The sequence below is a fragment of the Protopterus annectens genome, chromosome 3.part0, assembly GCF_019279795.1.
Source record: "Protopterus annectens isolate FY-2018-M chromosome 3.part0, PAN1.0, whole genome shotgun sequence".
Classification (NCBI taxonomy): domain Eukaryota; kingdom Metazoa; phylum Chordata; order Ceratodontiformes; family Protopteridae; genus Protopterus; species Protopterus annectens.
The window spans coordinates 13370395-13390455 of record NC_056731.1 but is presented as its reverse complement, the minus strand read 5'-3'; the positions used below and the strand labels follow the sequence as shown (position 1 = coordinate 13390455).

General features: G+C 41.4%; 1 protein-coding gene across 2 annotated transcripts in view; it reads left to right on the top strand.

The window, feature by feature from the left end:
- Positions 1-14076, top strand: part of LOC122796236 (amyloid beta precursor protein binding family B member 1 interacting protein) — a 1476726-nt gene extending 1462650 nt beyond the window's left edge. For both annotated transcript variants that reach the window (XM_044064553.1, XM_044064552.1), the window contains one exon: positions 13252-14076. In XM_044064553.1, coding sequence (XP_043920488.1) covers positions 13252-13764 — 513 coding nt within the window. In that variant the 3' untranslated portion in view covers positions 13765-14076. The remainder of the gene's footprint in view (positions 1-13251) is intronic.
- Positions 14077-20061: the final 5985 nt, after the last annotated feature.

Here is a 20061-nt window from a genome sequence, read left to right as displayed (position 1 = left end):
TGTTATATATTTTTTTCCTGGTGTGCAGGGGGGCTTTCCCCTGCATTAAAAATATTTTCAATATTTTGAGTTTTAATGTTTGATAATCAGTCTTCTGAACTTTCGATCTTCTGCGTATAATATATATATATATATATATATATATATATATATATATATATATATATATATACATATATATACACACACACAGAGAGAAAGAGAGAAAAGAGAGAGTTGCAGTTCACTTAGTCACCACTTGCTTGGGGGATGATACTGAATTGCTGTACAATTTGAGTGAATGGCTGTTGTTTTGGGTGACTACCAAAAGGCTGAACAAGGTAAATGGTGGGTCTGGGAGTTGAAGCATGTGTGTGTGTGTTTTAGGGTTAGTGTAAGGCTTAGGTAAGTGAATGTATTTATTGTGAGTGTAAATGGTTTTAAGGTTTGAGTAAGGGGTTAGGTATGGGGATAGATTTAGTGATTGTTCCAAGTGGCTGCTTATGGTAAGGATTAGCTAAGGGGATAGATTTAGTGTGTGTGTGTGTGTGTGTGTGTGTGTGTGTGTGTGTGTGTGTGTGTGTGTGTGTGTGTGTGTGTGTTCTGCATCTGTAAGTGTGTGGTGAGTGTCTGCGCTATCTTGTGTAACGGTAGTGTTATGGAAAGGGTTTTTCTTACAGAAATTTCTCATTATGGTTATTGGCAGGGTTAGGGTTAACATGCATTAGTAAGATGGACCCGGGGATGGGGGGGCTTTGATATATATATATTTATATATAGAGATTTACTCAAGATTTTAAATGAGTGCAATAATATTATCATATTATCAAAATAGCAAATAACTGAATCACTTATTTTACACATTGATATGATTTATTTCAATTCCATTTAAAATTTTCTGAAAAAAATGAGTACAGTACCTCAATAGATTCATTAAGAAAATTTCCTGTGTATATTGTACATTAAAGTGTGTTATATGACACCCCCATTACATAAAAATAGCCACAAGGGCATGAAGTGTCTATGACACCTGACTTTTTCGCAGAATCAATACTGTGTGAATTAACTGTGTTAGTGAAGGAACTCTGCCTGTACCCACTACCCTTTAGCTCCTTTCAATGCACTGTTTGTCTGTGTGTGTGTGTGTGTGTGTGTGTGTGTGTGTGTGTGTGTGTGTATGCATGCATAATATAAAAAGCATTAGATAGAAAAGCTTCAAGCTGATTTATCAAATAAGTTGTTTCTCATATCACAGGATCATCGGTGGTTACTAGGCTATTGGCCCTAAGGCCTGTACAAGCCTAGCAGTGTTATACCCTTGTTCCCTTATGGACCAAGATATATAGTCTGTTTGTACACAAATCTAAGAACAGCACCGGCTGCCCTTGTCTAAAAGGGACATAGGTGAAACCCCAGTGTAAGTTTATGGTTTCCCATCCAAATGTCCAGGTTACGTTTAAATAGGGTAATTGAAGACCTTTGTTTTACATGAATTAGGATTTTGTTCAAGAGGAGAGTCAACTTCTGGGAGACATATCTGTCTCTCCAGCGTGTCCTGTTAATATCACATGCTAGGTTAAGATCCCTAGAGCAAGTGAATCTTGTCCCATTGGATTTGCAGATGTGCAGCAGCTTCTTCAAGGCAGGATCTGAGAATGCTCTTTAGGCCAGGCACAAGTCACCTCTAAGCAGTCTGTACGATACTGAGTAAAGTGATAGGGGCTTCAGTCTGTCTGCGTAGATCATGTGTTGTAGGCCCTGAATTTATTTGGTCAGAAACCTCTGAGGTCACTCTAGTTGCTGCAGACGTCTAGTGAGGTACATACAGAAGGGAACACTGTACTCTATTATTGGTCTGATGAGTGGCTAAGTGCAGGGGAGTTATAACCTCCTGTAGCTGTGGATGCTATACCTTTGCTTATGAGGTGTGTAATGTAGAAGGCCTTCCCTACTACTGTGAACACGTGATGATCGAAATTAATGCTGCCATCAACTTACATTCCTAAATCTCTCACCACTGGGTTTGAACTTGGGGGGGGGGTATTATTAATGTTGTCATTAGCAGGGGTTTCTCCTTTGCCGAAAGGGATAATAATACATTTGTATGCGTTTAGTTTACGTCCATGGCTTGGACACCAATCGTTTGTCTGTTTAAGCCCATTTTGTAGTATGATGACATCTTTAGGGTATTCAGTGATTACACCCAGTTTGCAGTCATCAGCAAACTTGGTAAACCATAGGCCATCTAGTTTTGCCTGGACTTCTGAAAAATAGATGCCAAACAGTAGGGGGCCTGGCACATGTCCATAAGGAACACCACTGGCAACTAGTAGAGGTGGCATCCCCAATTTTGATTGTATGTGTTCTGTTTGTGAGCCATTTGGTAACCCATCTAGTGGCTTATGGGTTAATCCCCAGTTGGATGAGTTTCTCAATGATGCCTGAGTGAGGGATTGTGTCAAAGGCCTTGGCTAGGTCAAGATAGGCAGTGTGAACTGTTTTGCCTTCATCCAGGGCCTTGGTGACATTCTTGAAGAAGTCCAGAAGGTTTAGCAGGCAAATCTGCCCTTAATGAAGACAAACTGGGTCAGGTCAAGAGTTTGAAGGTCATCTGTATCCTTGTTTATAAGTTCCATGATGATTTTCTCCAGGTAAGGCTGGTTAGGCTTATGGGTCTATAGTTCCCAGGGTCAGTTGAGGGACCCCCTTTATGCAAGGGGATTATGGTTGCTGTTTTCCCTTCAGCTGGGATAAAGCCAGTGCTTAAACTGATATTGAAGAAGTGTGCTCAGTGGTTCCACTAACTCCTGTTTTAGACCATTTAATAAGCTGCCTGGGATGCTGTCCAATCCCATAGAGGCTGTGTTTTTGGCCTTGGAAAGTGCAGCTGTGACCTGTTGTCTGGAAATACTAGGCAGGGGACTGGTGACAGGTATGCTGTGAGGTATGATTGATGGGGACGGAGGGGGTTGTAGTTTTTGCCAAACCTGTCTGCTAGCAGGTTGGCTATGTCCTACGGTTCAGTACAAGTGGTACCATCCACAGCTAGTTCTGCACAAAGCTGGACCTTCACTTTTAGATTTTAGATGTAGCTAAAGAATGCTTTGTGATTTTCCTTACCTAGGGTTGCTAATTTATTTTCATAATTAGCTTTAGAGGACTTTACAAGATGTCCAATCTGCTTGTTTGTGCTTTGGAGGGAGGTCTTCCTTTGCTGGGACCATTCCCTCTTGTGTTTTGACAGCAGTTTCTTTCTCTTATTGTATAAACTATTTATGCTGGATGCTCACCAGGGTGGCTTGGTTTTTCCTGAGGATATTGATTTGATCCATTCTGGTATGGCTGAGTCTATACATTTGTGTAAGTGTTTATACAGGACATTTGTGTGCACCTCAGTATAGGGGTCATTACTGTCATTGTTGGCAGGGTTTCTGAAACTACTGATGCCATCACTCAGTAAGCTATAGTTTGCTTTGGAGACATTTTTTAACCTTTTTGCTGCTGAGGGTGGGTCAGGTGTGATCGTTACTTCGAACAAGGCTGATTTAGTTTCGGGCTTTAGCAGGGAGGGCCCCATACATGGGGTGGTGCAGCGATCCCCCATGTTGGTGAGCACTATGTCAAGGATATTGGAGCCCCTTGTGGAGGTGCTGATTATCTGCTCCAGAGCATTTGTATTAACAAAGTCCAGGAACCTTTGGGTTAGCGCATTTGTGCTCTTATATGTTATCCAGTCAATGGAGGGATAGTTAGTCACCCATGACCAGGCCATTTGGCTGTATTGAGAGTAACTCAAGTAGGCTGTGTGGTTTTTGTGGTTCATGGTTGGGGACCTATAGCTAACAATGACGGGGGGTCTTTCCTACAGTCAGTTGGACATGGATAACTCTAGGGAGTCATATTGTTTAACCCGTCTAGAGGTGTATTTGTCTTTACTGAAGATGGATACTGCTCCTCCCTCACTTTTTTCATTTTTGTTTTGTGGTCTGAATGTGTGGAAGGCATTATAGCCCTACATGGCCAGGATACACTCCGAGGCCTTGAACCACGTCTCTGTGACTGTGTAGACATCAGCATCTTCCAGGCTGAGAAATGCTTCAAGTGAGTGCAATTTCTGATTTAGACTTCTATTTCTAAAAAAAAGTTTCAGACATAAACCCTTGTTTTGAGTTGTGAAAGTAAATGGCGTTCTGATCAGCATTTTATTGATCTGCTTGCTGTCAAATACACTAACACGTCTACATAGCGAGTATTATTTAGTCAAAAAATTAGAAAGATGTAAACCTGTTATATACTGGTCCCTTCTGCACTTCCAAATTGTCAGCATCCCTGATCTTTGAACTAAGTACCCCCTCTCACTTACCCTCCTTACTGTTCTAGTGCTGTGGAGCAGTCAGATTTTGTGGTTGTCCTAAATCTCTCAATGTTAACTAATCTAGTCATACTACAAAGGTGTAAGCATCTTTGTACCTTCTGATTTGGTACATGAGGTATACCACTCACTCATACACACACTGCTGCTTACTGCTTAAGTGCAGAGCTAATGGCAGTGTCCCACTGTCCACCAATGAGAACTTTCAGAAAGGCACAATGCTGTTAAAAGGCGTTTATGTTAACAACATGCATATTTTAGACCCTTGGCAAATATTACATATGCTTTGACACTTGAAAGAGAGAGAGAGAGAGAAATATGGGACTGAAAGAGGAAGGTGAAAGGGGTGCTTACATCACAGATCAGTGATAGTCAATATGACCACTTGCATGGTGGAAGGGAGATGACTAATCGAAGATCACCAACTGGGTATGACATCTGGTGGAGGCATGCATTCAATTAGCACTGTTTCATGTACATAAAGGGGAGAGGATGGTGTGTAGTGGATTATGGGTGTTGTGGAGTCATGACAGCAGATAATGTACATAAGAGGGAATTATGTAAATTAAAACTCTCATAGTCAACTGCTAGCATTAGCAGATGCAGGCATTCCTCTTTTAAATAAGAAATGCCTGGGGTATGACATAATCAGCAGAAGGTGGATAGTATATTGATTTTTAATGGTTGGAGTGTACATCAAGCCATAAAGATGGAAAAAGGTTCCATCCACCCACAACCCCTTTTTACCAATTTTGCACATGGGGTCGGCCATCACTTCAACAGTGACAATCATCTATATGCTACTTTTTCAACATCACACTAGCTCCATGCTATGTCCCAACTAGTGCAGTATAGCAAAAACCTGTGTTGTGACATTACTGCTAAATGTTAAATTTATTTTTTGAAAGCTGCATGGCCTAGTCCTTAAGGATTCAGACTACATAGCATTAACATTCACCATAATATATGAGATTCTGCATAAAGCAGAGGTTCTGTAATAAAAATTCTAGTGATAAGGGAAACTGAAGTATGTCTTTATATATGGTGAGTCATCATCAAGTACTGAATATTTCCTCATTTCAGTGTACAAGTAAACATGGAACTTAACATGTTGGCTTATATTTTCAGAATCTAGATTTGTCCTTGTTCTTTCTACAGGCAAGAATTGTAGCTAGAATATAGATGAACAATGCCAAGATGTCTCGGCTGACAGAGTTTTTATCAGTTAAGTGGCCAAGTTAAAATATCAAAATAGTAAAGATTCAGTGCATTAAAACCAAACAGGGTGTTCATTCTTTTGTGGTAAAGTTCCTTAAATTTACAAATTAAATTACGTGACCCATTAGGAATTTCTGTAACAATCCTTTGTTAAAGGTATAACTTCGCAAACAGTTTAGTAATAGATGCCAGCTCAATTGGTGCAGGGGGATAAAGCTCTGACCACACCCCAGGTGGCTCAAGTTTTTACTAACAGTTTTGATGCCTGTTGGAACTGGTGTAGAGAAAGAGAGAAATTATGAGACTTGTGCCTGCTCACCTCTCTTGTAAGGGGAGGAGATTGGTGTATATTCATAAGCCCACTATTCACTGTAATATCTATGATGGAGATCAGTGAGTGAATCATGCAGAGGTGCTTGTCTATGGGGTGGGGGGCAGGGCCATGTGATTAAATCACTCAGGTTTGGCATGCATTGCAGAGCCCTACTGCATACCAACCCCTTGGTAGCAAATGATCACTCATGCACCTGTGTTAGGGCTGAGCATAAAATCCAAACTACCCCTTAGTAATGACCTCTCTCAGTTGTCTGTCACCCTAGTGATGGGGAGCAAATGGACCAGCTGACTGAGAAATGGTCTGATGGTTATCAAGCTTTGGATGCAAATAATAGCAAAAACAAAACAACAGTCTTGATCAGAAACTCTTCATAACCATTATCCTCTCCCCTTCCCCACTTTAATGTTTTATCTCTTAACACCTCTATATTACCTAAATAAATAAGCTTTACTCACGAGTTTAACTACTTTTGTCAAAATGTACTTATAGCAGCCTTTGCAGACAGTGCCATGGTTTAACTTTGTAAATCACACACATTATTGTTTTACATAACATAATAAATTGGATATCTAATGTCATATTTAATTTCAATAAAATGAAATAATGCTTGTTATTCCAGATTGTGCTGTTATTAAATGACAAACAAGTCTAGCCTCATAAAATTTTAAGCAAAAGAAAATAAAATTCTCTTCAGATCTGAAGGAGTTAATAGTCCTAAATAGGAATACAGTAATAATAAAAACAACTGAGAATTAGCTTAATGTTATATTGTATATCTAGGTGTGCTTTAGATGGAATGATTTGTTTCTGCTAACCGGTATTCCCATTTACTATGGCATTCTTACATCTGTGGAGCATTAGGCATGGTATATGAGTAAAATAACTGGAAAACATATTTGGGTAATATCTTAGGAAGGTATATGACGCATTAATCATGCACACAGAGCTAATGAAGTTCTTCATCCACATTTTAAATGCCTGATTTTACACAACTAAGTCATCATCTTCTTTCAGCTGTTCCCATTAGGGGTCGTCACAGCGGATCATCTGTTTCCATTTCTTCCTGTCCTCTGCTTCTTGCTCTGTCACACCAACCACCTGCATATCCTCTCTCACCACATCCATAAACCTGATCTTAGGCCTTCCTGATTTCCTGTTACCTGGTAGCTTCATCCTTAGCATCTTTTTCCCAATATACTCAGCACCCCTCCTCAGCACATGTCCAAACCAACGTAATCTTGCCTCTCTGGCTTTGTCTCCAAACCTTCCAACCTGGGCTGACCCTCTAATATACTTATTCCTAATCCTATCCACCCTCGTCACACCCAGTGCAAATCTTAACATCTTTAACTCTGCCACGTCCAGTTCTAACTCCTGCCTTTTTGTCAATGCCACTGTCTCCAACCCATATAACATAGCTGGTCTCACTACCCTCTTGTAGACCTTCCTTTTCACTCTTACTGGTACTCATCTGTCACAAATCACTCCTGACACTCTTCTCCACCCACTCCATCCTGCCTGTACTCTCTTCTTCGCCTCTCTTCCACACTCGCCATTACTCTGAACTATTGATCATAAGTATTTAAACTCATCAACCTTCGCCACCTCTACTCCTTGCATCCTCACCATTCCTCTATCCTCCCTCTCATTCACACACATATATTCTGTCTTAGTCCTGCTGACCTTCATTCCTCTTCTCTCTAGAGCATATCACCATCTCTCCAGGATCCCCTCCACCGGTTCCCTACTCTCACTATACAGATCACAATGTCATCTGCAAACATCATAGTCCACTGGGACTCGTGTCTGAACTCGTCTGTCAACCTGTCCATCACCATTGCAAATAAGAAAGGGCTCAGAGCTGATCCTTGATGTAATCCCACCTCCACCTTAAACACATCCATCACTCCCACCGCAGATCTCACCGCTGTCACACTACCTTCGTACATATCATGTACCACTCTTACATACTTCTCTGACATGCCTGACTTCCTCATACAATACCACAACTCCTCACTAGGCACCCTGTCATATGCTTTCTCTAAGTCTACAAAAACACAATGCAACTCCTTCTGATGACCTCTGTACTTCTCCATCAACACTCTTAGAGCAAACATCGCAAATGTAGTGCTCTTTCCGTGCATAAAACCATACTGTTGATCACTAATCATCATATCCCTTCGTAACATAGCTTCCACTACTGTTTCCCATAACTTCATGCTGTGACTGATCAATTTAATCCCTCTGTAGTTACTACAGCTCTGCACATCACCCTTATTCTTAAAAATCGGTACCAAAATACTTTTTCTCCATTCCTCAGGCATCCTCTCACTTTCCAAAATTTCATTAAACAATCTGGTTAAAAACTCCACTGCCATTTTACCTAAACACCTCCATGCTTCCACAGGTATGTCATCTGGACCAACAGCCTTTCCATTCTTCATCCTCTTCATAGCTATCCTTACTTCCTCCTTGCTAATCCATTGCACTTCATGATTCACTATCCCCACATCATCCAACCTTCTCTCCCTCTCATTCTCTTCATTCATCAACCCCTCAAAGTACTCTTTCCATCTGCTCAACACACTCTCCTCGCTTGTAAGTATGTTTCCCTCATTATCCTTTATCACCTTTACCTGCTTTACATCTTTCCTAGCTCGGTCTCTCTGTCTAGCCAGGTCCTTTTCTCCCTCCTTAGTGTCCAACCTTTCATACAACTCTTCATATGCCTTATCCTTAGCCTTCGCCACCTCTTTTTGCCATGCACCTCATCTCCTTATACTCCTGTCTACTTTCTTATCTCTCTGACAATCCCACTTCTTCTTTGCCAACCTCTTTCTCTGTATACTCTCCTGTACTTCCTCATTCCACCACCATGTCTCCTTGTCGTCCTTACTCTGTCCAGATGTCATAACAATCACCTTTCTAGCCATCTCCCTTACTACCTCTGCTGTAGTTACCCAGCTATTTGGTACACAACTAAGTAAAGTTGTTAAATATCCTCAAAGTGAAGTCATCCATCTGTGTGGTATGAGCTGTTAATGAATTCAGTAACAATGAAAGGATTAATCCATTATGTACAACATTCTATGAAACATAGGTGATTCCTTTTATGTGGGAAAAATCGTCTTCCTTTTCCTCATTAAAGACTGTTAATATGATAGCTTTTATGCATAAAGTATGCCCAGCACATGCAACTTCATAGCTGCTCTTTGGAAACTGAATTGCCACAGTGATATCTGAGAGTTGCCATATACCCAGATGTTGTATACTATAAAGCCTCTCAATTATGTGCAAAGGTACATTTTTTTTGTTTGCACATTGGCTTTTTGGTACTGACGTCATGCAACTAAAATGTTTATAATAGAGTTTACAAATTGGCAACCACGGAAAATTCCAATAGCTTTGTTATGATATGACAGAACCAGGAAAATTTGTTCAACTGGCTGTCATTAGTCTTGCACAGCTAACGAATCTGCTGAGTACACTGCCTTGGTGATGTTGAATTTGTACTGTCAGACTGTTTCAGAAGACTACAGCAGAACATCTTAATATGTCTATTCTTCAGGCATAAATTGTTTTGAGTAGGTGCCATGCATAAAATAGCCCAGTACTTTATTATGCTTTGTGGACATAAGTAATCGTAATATCCTCATAGTCTGAACACTTAACTTAAATCCGTTATTTCTGCCTTACATTGCCTGACATTCTCTTTCCAATTTATCTCCTTTGCACATGGGAGCTGCACAAGCAGATACATGAAAAGTAGGTCTTGAATAGATTCTGGCTGTGAAATTTAGACATTTCAGTTCACAGAACTATAAAACACTTAAGTAACCGCTGTATATATGAGTGTAATCATTCTAACATTTGCAGATTTTGTCAAGTAAATTAAGAAGACCTAATGCACAATCTGTATAAGTACAGATGTAAACAATGCAGGACCTAATTTGGAAAACTATTTGCTTTGTCTCAGGGTTTAGTTGTAGAAGATCACAGTATGCAGTTAATAAAATCATTGTGTACTGAGCATAACCAGCTTGCTGCTTAGTTCAGGCTGGTTATACTAAGTATCAGCATCCCTCTAGCTCCATGCGCCAGTGCCCTTTTCACAAAAACTTACACAAAGCTGAGCTGCAGGGCAGGTAGCCCTAGCACTCAGCACATTTTGTCCATCCATCCAGCTTTCCCTCAATCCATCCATTTTCTAAACCTCGTGATCCAGTGAAGACTGTTGTGCTAGCTAAGCAGGGCAGGCTAGATTTCCATGTTCACATTAACAGACTTCAATTAATTGTATGTGATCCCTCTCTTCCCCAGGCATATTAAGATGTATGATTTCTCCAGCATGTTCTAGATCTGCCAAGAGGCCTTCTGCTACTAGACTATTCCTGGACACCTCCCATTGGGCATCTTCATTAGGTATCCAAACCACTACAGCTGACTCTTTTCAACCCAGAGGAGCAGCAGCTTTACTCTGAGATAATCCTGGATTTCAAAACTCTTCACTGTATCAGGCAGATCAAGCTCAGCAGTCATGCAGTGGAAACACATTTCTGCCACAGATGTCTGCAGTCTCAGCCTTTCAGTTTCTACCTAAATATTATGACCATATAAGAGAATGGAGACCAAGGAGTGATTGGTACATTGGAAGGTTTGCCCTGTGGCTGAACTGTCAATTCACCACCTCGGTGTACCTGCAGTGCTATTGTTGTGCTCGCCTACTGTTCAGGCCTCCCCCCCAACAAGATGCTTATACTCCTTCACTTGGGATTACTACTCCTCTCTCACCTCTACAGAGTAGTCGAACCTTTCCCAGGAGAGGAGCTATGACATCTTATTTAAATATGTTAGGTTTTATCCCAACCCCATCACAGTCAGTGCAGTGAGAAGTACAAAGCCACTTAAGGCCAAGAGGGCAACACTTCCTGCAAATTACAAAGATGTAGCCCTCATGTTTCCAAACTGGGCCCTGTCAAAACATCAGTCACACTATGATGATCTTTCCCTGAAAATCATGAGCAGAAGAGAAGACAAGAGGTATCCATGACAAAGACCAAGCACCCATTTTGAATGTACACAGACAGATCCTCACTGTATAGATTTAGGGAGTAAATTCTGTACAGAGTCAGCCCTGAGATCTGTAGTGCTGCACGTACCATAAGACAGTTGTAGCATAAAGTCACATGCCTTCTCCTGATTAAGAAAATGTCTGGAGCTTATTGATGAGCTCCTGAGTTCCTTCCATTATTTATGACAGGACAGAGGAAGTATCCACTATTCCATTGCCCTGAAAGATCTGCATCGCTTCTCTTGTATCAGTGATTCAGTGTGTGGACAATGTCTTCTTTGCAGCACCCAACAAAAGCTTTCCAAGAGGGGCTGTGGAACATTATCTGTATATAAATGAGCATACTTTCTGTCCCCCTTGCTGAAAATGGTGACTGCCCCCTCTCCAGTTTGCCAGTCCAAGATACTGCCCCCTTCTTCCATACTGTATTGAAATGGCACATTAAGCCCAACAGTATCCAGTGCCTTCAGTTTTTCTAGCCAGACCTGAGCCATTTCCAAATTCTTATCACCTTAGAACTGTTTAACTAATTCAGTGGTCTCATCTACAGGAATGTACCTAAGGCCACCAGATGATCCTAGCACTACATCCACAATGAAGGCCATAATTACCAAGATTCCTTCTCTTGACAGTGTTTCTGGGCAAGCTCTACATTTGTTATATATGTATGTATGCATGCATGTATTTATTGATTTGATTGACTGAGTTTTTTTTTTATTCAGGATGTGTGATGGATTGACATTGCTGCATTTATAACCACTAGATGACCAGGCATAATCATACATCTACAGAGGCTTCAAAGTAGTCTCCATATAGAGCAGATTTGTTCTAAGTATGTGTGCATACTGTAAGAACTGAGGGTCATCTATACCGTGATGAGATGGTGGTGCCAACAGGCAGCACCAGCAGTAATTTTGTTTGCTGATAGGAAGGTCTGTAACCTTAGCAAGGCTTAACATTGGTGGGAGGAGGGACAGCAGTTTGCCAAATCTTTACAATTGTACACAGTGGGACAGATTTAATACATAGTATTTATGATATCTGAACAGCCCTAATACATGATGTAGTTACACTTTATGTACAGTGTAATTAAATAATAGCTGAAGTCTAACTGGTTTATCTCATCTTGCTAGAACTGTATCTGCTCACTCTCGAGTTACTTGGGCTTTTTTGTTTGAGTTGGTTCCTTGACATTTGTTTCCTTGTGACTTGATGTATGAAGCTTGAAGTAGTGACCTGCAATGTTTTCTGATGTCAGTAGTTAGTGAAAAGAGAGATCATAATTTAACAGGTTTAGGTATGATCACTAGCCCCCTTAGGTTATGGTGATCTATGCATGAGAATATTTGGGGGTGTAAGAGGACTTACACCCCTGCAAAATACATATGTATTAATGTTGATTATTTGTACAAATTTCCAATTAATCTGGGTATCTGTTTAGTTTTTGTCTGTACTCAATTTATTAGATTTTTATGCGAAAATGTACAAGGCTTTGTGTTTAATGCTCATGCATTTCATTCTAATATAACATACCTTGCATAAGTTCCCTAACACTATACACTAATTATGTATCTCTGCTTGTTAGTTCTCTATTTACAGGCTAATGTATATCTTTTAGCTGCCAGTTTCTTCATATTTGCAGTTATTTTGCCTTTGTCATGCCTGCAATGAATTGCTCCAGTGCTTATTTCTGAGTTACAAGATCCAAATTTCCTCAATGTTTAAAACAAAAGAAATATTTAATATTATTTAGCTGATTCTGTGGCATGGAGGGATGCTTCCATGAGTGTGACTCATATAACATGATTTTAATAGCAACCCAGGTGCTGAAGGAGTCCGTTAGAGAGGGAGAGAAATGACAAGACAAAGCCTTCTCACCTCTCCTGATAGTGAATTGTGGGCAAGTATCCTGGAATTCTTAATCTGTCAGAGATGGACAGAGGTGTCTGCCTTCAAGGGGGTTGAGAATGTGACAAGCCCTCAACATTGCTCTGTTTTATGCACATCCCCTAGGACCTTGCAGTCATGCTCAGAGGAACATTAGTGTGAAAATAACAAAAATCCCCTGATTACTGCTTAGATGAGAACCACACAACACTGCATTTAAACCTCACATAGTTAGAGGGCAAATGGGCAGAGTCACAGCAACCAGCTAGATAACTGGCAGGCATGGGGAAGAAATAAAGTATTTGTTTCTGGTTATTTGAATGTGGACTGATTTAAGATGCCTTATGTTACTATGTTAACTGTGAACTGTTGTTTGCTTGCTTACAGGATAATAAAATAAAAGACAGCAACAAGACCAATTTTCCACCACCTCCACCAGCAAGTACAATACAGAGTCAAAGATTTATGGATGAGATACTCCCTCCACCACCACCTCCACCTGTAGCATCTGGTCCTATTCCATCTGAGACTCGACAAAAACCAGTTATACATTTTCCACCACCGCCACCAGTGGATGACTTCCCTCTACCACCACCACCACCCCCATCCAGCAATGATGTTGATGAACCCCCACCTGATTTTCTGCCACCTCCCCCTCCTTGCATCAGTACTGGAGATGGAGTCCCACCCCCACCACCTCCACCACCTCCTATGCCATCTGTAAGCCAGAACCAGCCAGTTTTGAGAAAGGTCGGCCCTCCACCTCCAAAGAGAGAGAGCAGTATGTATGGCGAACCAGGGAGAGCAGGATCTCATGCGATGGGTGGTGGAGGTGGACAACCAGATGTGATGGCTGACCTGATGAAAGCGCTACAGAAGAAAAGAGGAAATGTTTCCTAATGTAGCAAGCAGTATATGTGCTTCATGAATGCTGTTTGCCTGTCTAAAACGTTCTACATGTAACAAAAGAAACTTTTCTTCTAAGAGACAGGCATGTGATCTCATTCAAAGACTCACATTGGTTTCGGAAAATTAAAGCACAATTTAGGCTATTGCTAACTACACACATTTTATAAATTTAGTACTGAGTGTACTAAAGTCATAGCATTCTTAGTCATACCTCTCAGCTTCTCAGAACAAGAAATCTGAACGTCTAAAATAATGGGGGGACAAAGGCCTAAAAAAGGGACAGATTTTAAATATTGCTCTTATTAATTTATAAAGTTGCTAGAATAATAGGATTTGTGCTAGTGTGCATTTCTGAAGGACACAAAGTCTGAAATTCACACACATGCCATTATTTAGTGTTCTCAGTGATTTGTGAAAAAACAGCTAATTTTATGAGGAACAGACCGAAAATGTGAGGCATCTTTGAAAATCTGGACATTTGAGAGGTATGTCCATTTGTAAGATTGCAGCAGCTAGCCTTAAGAATTGTTCAGCAACTGTGTTTAAATTTTATACTTCCCCCTAAACCCATAACTGAATCAACACTGTTTCATTAAGTGGTCATTTATAAATAATGATGTATTAAGTGCATCTGCTGTAAACTACTTAACATCTGTGAAAAATAAGATGGTGGACATATGTTTTATAGCATGACACTGTAAATATATATAAATATATACATATATATATATGTATTACTGAAAGCTCACAGTAATATTTCAAGATTTTTTAATATCTATACTCTTTGTTTGCTTTTTCTGAATGCAATGTTCTGGTCCATGAACATAGTTAAATTTTTGTAGTATATGATAGAGTGCTTTTATGCACGAAAATTGGACAATAGACTGCTTTAGATATGCTGCTTTGCCTTCCTTATAAACAATGGTGTATTGTCCTGGACACAGATAAAGGGCATTATAACAAAAATTTGTGTAAAAACTGTACCATGCATCCTATTCAAGTCCATATCGCTGAAACACCAGATATATGTAAATAGATTTTACAATGAAAAATATAAGCTACAGGAGCATGATGAATTGTGAAGTTCCAGTTAAGTGAAGCAAATATTGTACAAAAACATTTTGCCAGACTCTGTGGACTCAAGAACAACTCACCTAATTAAACATAACCCATTCTAATGGACTGTAATCTGGGTTGTAGGTTATATTGTGTGTGTGTCTGTGCGTGTGTGTGTCTTTGATTGTGTGTGTGCGTGTGTGTGTGTGTGTGTGTGTGTGTGTGTGTGTGTGTGTGTGTGTGTGTGTGTGTGTGTGTCTGTCTGTCTGTCTGTCTGTGGTATCTTGTGGGTTACACCCATATGCAAGATTTGTTTCAGAATCCTCATAGTGTGACGAAACATATTAATGCAGTAGTAGATGTTCATTGCGTTTCACTATTGTAGTAATAACTTTTTAGAATTTCCTGCCATGGAAGCCATTGGCTGGCACAAATATTCGAGACTTGTTCTACTCCTCCTGGCCCAGCAAATGCTCTCCCATCCAACATTGGGATGTTGGAGTATGAGTAGTCAATAGGCATCATTTTTTAATTCTTTCTCGTCTTTGGAGCCCTGTACAACCCTTTGTGTGTTCATCATCTGTCCAAAGTCAGAGGTAGAGCTTTAAATTATCCAGTTGGGGGTTGTCTTTTTTCATACCTCATCTGTGTTGTCTTTAGAAGTCAGTAAGTAAGACTAATGTTTGCTTAGAATGTCAAAAACAAATCCTTCATCGGGACTTCACCCTTTGTGTTTGTTTTGCCTAAGCCCAGAACACAATGTGCCCAACCATCCCCAGAGTGCTCACCTTAATTATAGAACCATTAACATAGGGCAGTCACATGAAAATATTTTACTGAAAGAAAGTGTGTTGGTGGCTTATGCATGCTATAGTATCCACTAGTCATGCTGAGTTGGATTTCCTTGCAAAAAGAAGCAGCGTCTGAAGAGAGTGTGGTGAACAACAGCCTATCTGTATCAGGTAGTCCACCAGCATGCATTGTTGAAAGAGAGATTTATTCGCAGTCCACTCCCAGTGGCAGAATGTGTGGCTGAGGAATCCGATAAGATACTTCTGTAGTGTGCCGTGTTGTTAGCACCCTTAACTTGTGCTTGATCCAAAGGACTTAGGGTATCAGATGGGTTCAGAGTCACTTTACAGACTCCAGTCTGCAACTCCCATACCAGACCTACAGAAAGGGACAGATTCCTACCATACCAGAGAGGAATCCTCAGTTGACCGTGCATGGGTTGCAGCTGCCTGCCTGTGGCATGGTCCAACAGCACCCACCTTCACACCTAAGACCAGACCCAAGACAAAAAGTAATATGGCTATCCCCAGCTTACTCCAGTCTAGGCCTTCTGGGTCTCAGCCACTTCAGGCCTACCAGCAGAATCTGGTCAGGTTAGGCAAGGATCTCATGAATTTCATGAGATCCAGACAGCTGAGCCCTGGGAGGACTACCGTCTCAGGAACTCCTCCTGCCAAAAGAAAGAAGGACCTCTCCTTCTGACTCAGATGAAGATGACTTGTCTTATGTGGACCACAGTTCCTTGGGGTCATATACCAAATCTTAGATACATGAAAACTTTGCTTCAGCGATACCATCTGAGTACTTTTCCTTTGGGGAGACTCTCCACAAGATGAGGGAAGCCTTCAGTTAGGAGGCTCAGGATTACCACCCCCACCCCCATCTAAGAAAAGAGTTAAGAAAATTGTTAGGCTCCCTAAGCACAAATCTCTGGCTTTTCTTCCAGTTCTTGAGCCTGTGGATGATGTCATCCAAAACACTTCTCTGCAGCCTGACTTCCACCCCCCCACCACCACCACCAGGAAACCTAAACATTTTAAAGGGTCCTGGACTCTACCTAATGACAAAGAATGCAGAACCTTGGACTGATTTAGCAAGAAAATGTATACATCAACTACCCTTCCATGAGAGCTTTACATTGCCATTTCCTTATGGACAAATTCCAGAAATTTCTCCTGGACTAAATGAAGTAGAAATTGGAAGGAACAGAAGACAGAACTGTCCAGAAAGAACTCTTAGAACACTGCAACTGTTGTTTGCAGATTGCAAAACATTTTTTACATTGTGGCTTTTATGTTTTGGAAGCATTAAGCAGGGTAGCAGCATCAGGAGAAATGCTTTTTTAAGAGAGCAGTCCTTGATGCTTCTCTGGGCTAGGAATTTGTTCGTACTCAAGGCTAGGGCTATAGTTAAGGAACAAGTGGACAAGGCAAAGTCCATACAAACTGTCAATGACATTCTTCTGGTTCAGCCCTGAGATTTAGCAAGAATTACCTTAAAAAATCCTGGTCCTTCCTAACACACAAACTAGACCAAGAGGAAGATGGACCAGGAGGGAAAGACATTAAAGAGTGTGGCAAGCTAAACAAAATCATATGTAGGCCTAGCAGATCCCAAAACCAGGAATTCAGCAATGAACAGCTGTGACTCAGCAGAGCACTTCCTTGTCCACTCTTAGGTCCCACCCAACCCAGATCACACTTCCTCTGTTGATGGCAAGCTTTCCCTCTTCATAAGAAGGTAGCAAAACTTTACCCAGAACAACTGGGATCTCAAATTCATAAGAACATGTTACAAATTGTAGTTTTCTTCCTTTCCAAGACTTGCAGGTATCCTAACCATGCAAAAAGGGCAGTTCAGGGAAACTCAGACCCAAGTTAAACTGCTAAAGGAACAGGGGGCTCCATAGAACCAATCCCTCAGAAAGAGATAGCAGCAGGTTACTACTCAAGACTCTTCTAAGTATCAAGAAGGAACGTGAAGACTAGTTTCAGACCTGTCTAGGCTAGACAGGTTCTTAGCTGTTCCAAAGTTCAAGGTGCTTACTCTGCAAAAGCTGCTACCCATGCTTTCCCTTAGGCTTTCATGGTCACCTTTGATCTCAAAGAAGCCTACTTCTACATTCCCATAGTAAAGGAACACAGGAGGTATCTGATTCAGGGCTGATGGGATTCTCCTTCAATTCTCTGCATTGCCATTGTGCTTATCTACTGCTCCTGGAATGTTCACAAAATGTCTGGATCCAGTAATTGCATTTTACAGGACCAAAGACACGCAGGTCTTCTCTTATCTAGATGATTGCCTGATCCAAGCAAGTTTTGTGAAGGAGTTGGAAGCTTCTTTTAATCTGACCTTGAGCTGCCTTTCAGACCTGGGATTCTCCCTAAATCTAAAGAAATGCAACATCATGCCCATAGAAAAACTGGACTGTTCAAAGAGAGATGCAACCATATAGCCAAACTGGAGGCTAAGCTCTCTCAACTCAGTACTGGCGTAACCAGTCAGGAGGAGAAGGAAACCACACTCACTACAATTCCAGTCTCACACAGACCTACCACGACAACAAACCAAACACATAAACACACAAAAACATACTCGGAGGCTCTAAATAAAAATCTGCCTAAGCAGCAGAGACCTCCAAAGCAGACACCCAAGCAACCGCTACCCCAAAACAAAACACGTGCAACACATAACTCACAAAGCCAGTGTGCCGAACAGTCACAGCCCTTAAGGCTAAACAACACACCTGATACACTTGTAATAGGTGACTCTATCGTCAGGCACACTGACGTCCCGCTCACCAGGCTGAACAAGGAGAGGGTCACGGTGAGCTGCCTGTCGGGCGCTAGGATCCGCCACATAACACAAGCACTCAGGTCACTCCAAGGCAAGTAAAATATGACTCAGTCATTGTCCATGCTGGTGTGAATGACCTGAGACGTACCTCCCTGGACTACATGAAAAGAGACATAGAGGAGCTCTCTGAGCATGTAGCCCAGGCCGGTATGACCCTGACCTTGAGAAGCATCTTACCCTCACCAAGAATGATGCCACAATATGAAGACAAGATGATCAATTTCAACAATTGGCTTAAGTGTTGGTGTCATTCAAAGGGGATCAATGCCTGTCAGCCTGGGATGACATGCTCAACAAGCCACGATGCTTCGTTAGGGACGGCTTGCACCTGTCACCCCTGGGCTTTGGATATTGGCAAAGGCTCTTGCTACCCCATAGTGCCTTTTTTAGGCAAGGCTCAAAAGACAAACCCACCTCCATAGGTATCACAAGGGATAAGAAACTAAGAGTAATGCTACTCAACGCCAGAAGTCTAAACCTCAAGATGCATGCACTCGAAACTCTCCTTAGCATGGAGAACATCGATATCTGTGCAGTAACAGAAACCTGGTTCAAGGCTCCCAAGAGCACCCCAGCACTACCAGGTTATACCTCATACCATACTTTTCGGCCCCAAAACTTGGACCGAACCACAAAAGGAGGGGGAGTATCAATATTTGTCAAAGATACCCACACCTCCAGGTTGGTGGCACAGCATGAAGCATCAGAGACTATCCATGTGCAACTAACTGTGGGTAAAACTGCCTTCCAGTTTATAGCCTGCTACAGACCACCCAACCAAACACAGGAACCCCACTTGGCCTTCCTGAGAATACTGGAAAATATGAAGGTCTCTCCAAACACCATTATATTGGGCGACTTCAACTACCCAAACATAGACTGGGAGCATTACTCTAGCTCCAACACCCTAGCCCAAAGGTTCCTAGAATTTATAAACTCAAATGCTATGGAACAACTTGTTACCACTCCCACAAGAGGGGAAAACATACTGGACCTGATCATCACCAACATGGGGACACTATGCTCCAGACCAAAAGTGTATCCCTCACTGGTAAGATCAGACCATAAACTAATCTCACTGGATATTCACATCCCGACCCCACCCCTGCCCAGAAAACCACAGTGAAAAACTTCTCTAAAGCAAATTTCACACGCCTCAAAACCGAGGAAATCCTTCAAAGCCCCGGGCCTGTGGAAAATACGGCCCAGACCGCAGAATCCTTTATAAACGCATTCTATGAACACCTTCAGGAATGCATGGATCATGCAATCCCAAATAAAACCAAGACCCAATCCTCCAAAGGCAGGCGTCCTGTCTGGTGGACCCCAGCCATAAACAAACTATACAATAGAAGGAGGAAGCTACTACATGATAGAGCAAAATCCCAAAAGGGAAGGCATCTCTGATCAGTATTAGCAAAAAACTACGGGCACTCATAAAATCGTCTAAGGCCAGCTTCGAGAGAAAAATTGCACAGGACACTAAGGATAATCACAAGGCTTTCTTTAGTTATGTTAGGAACCTGGGTGGGAATTCCCAGATATGCTCAGAATTAGTCCAAAATGACAAAAAATACACCGAGC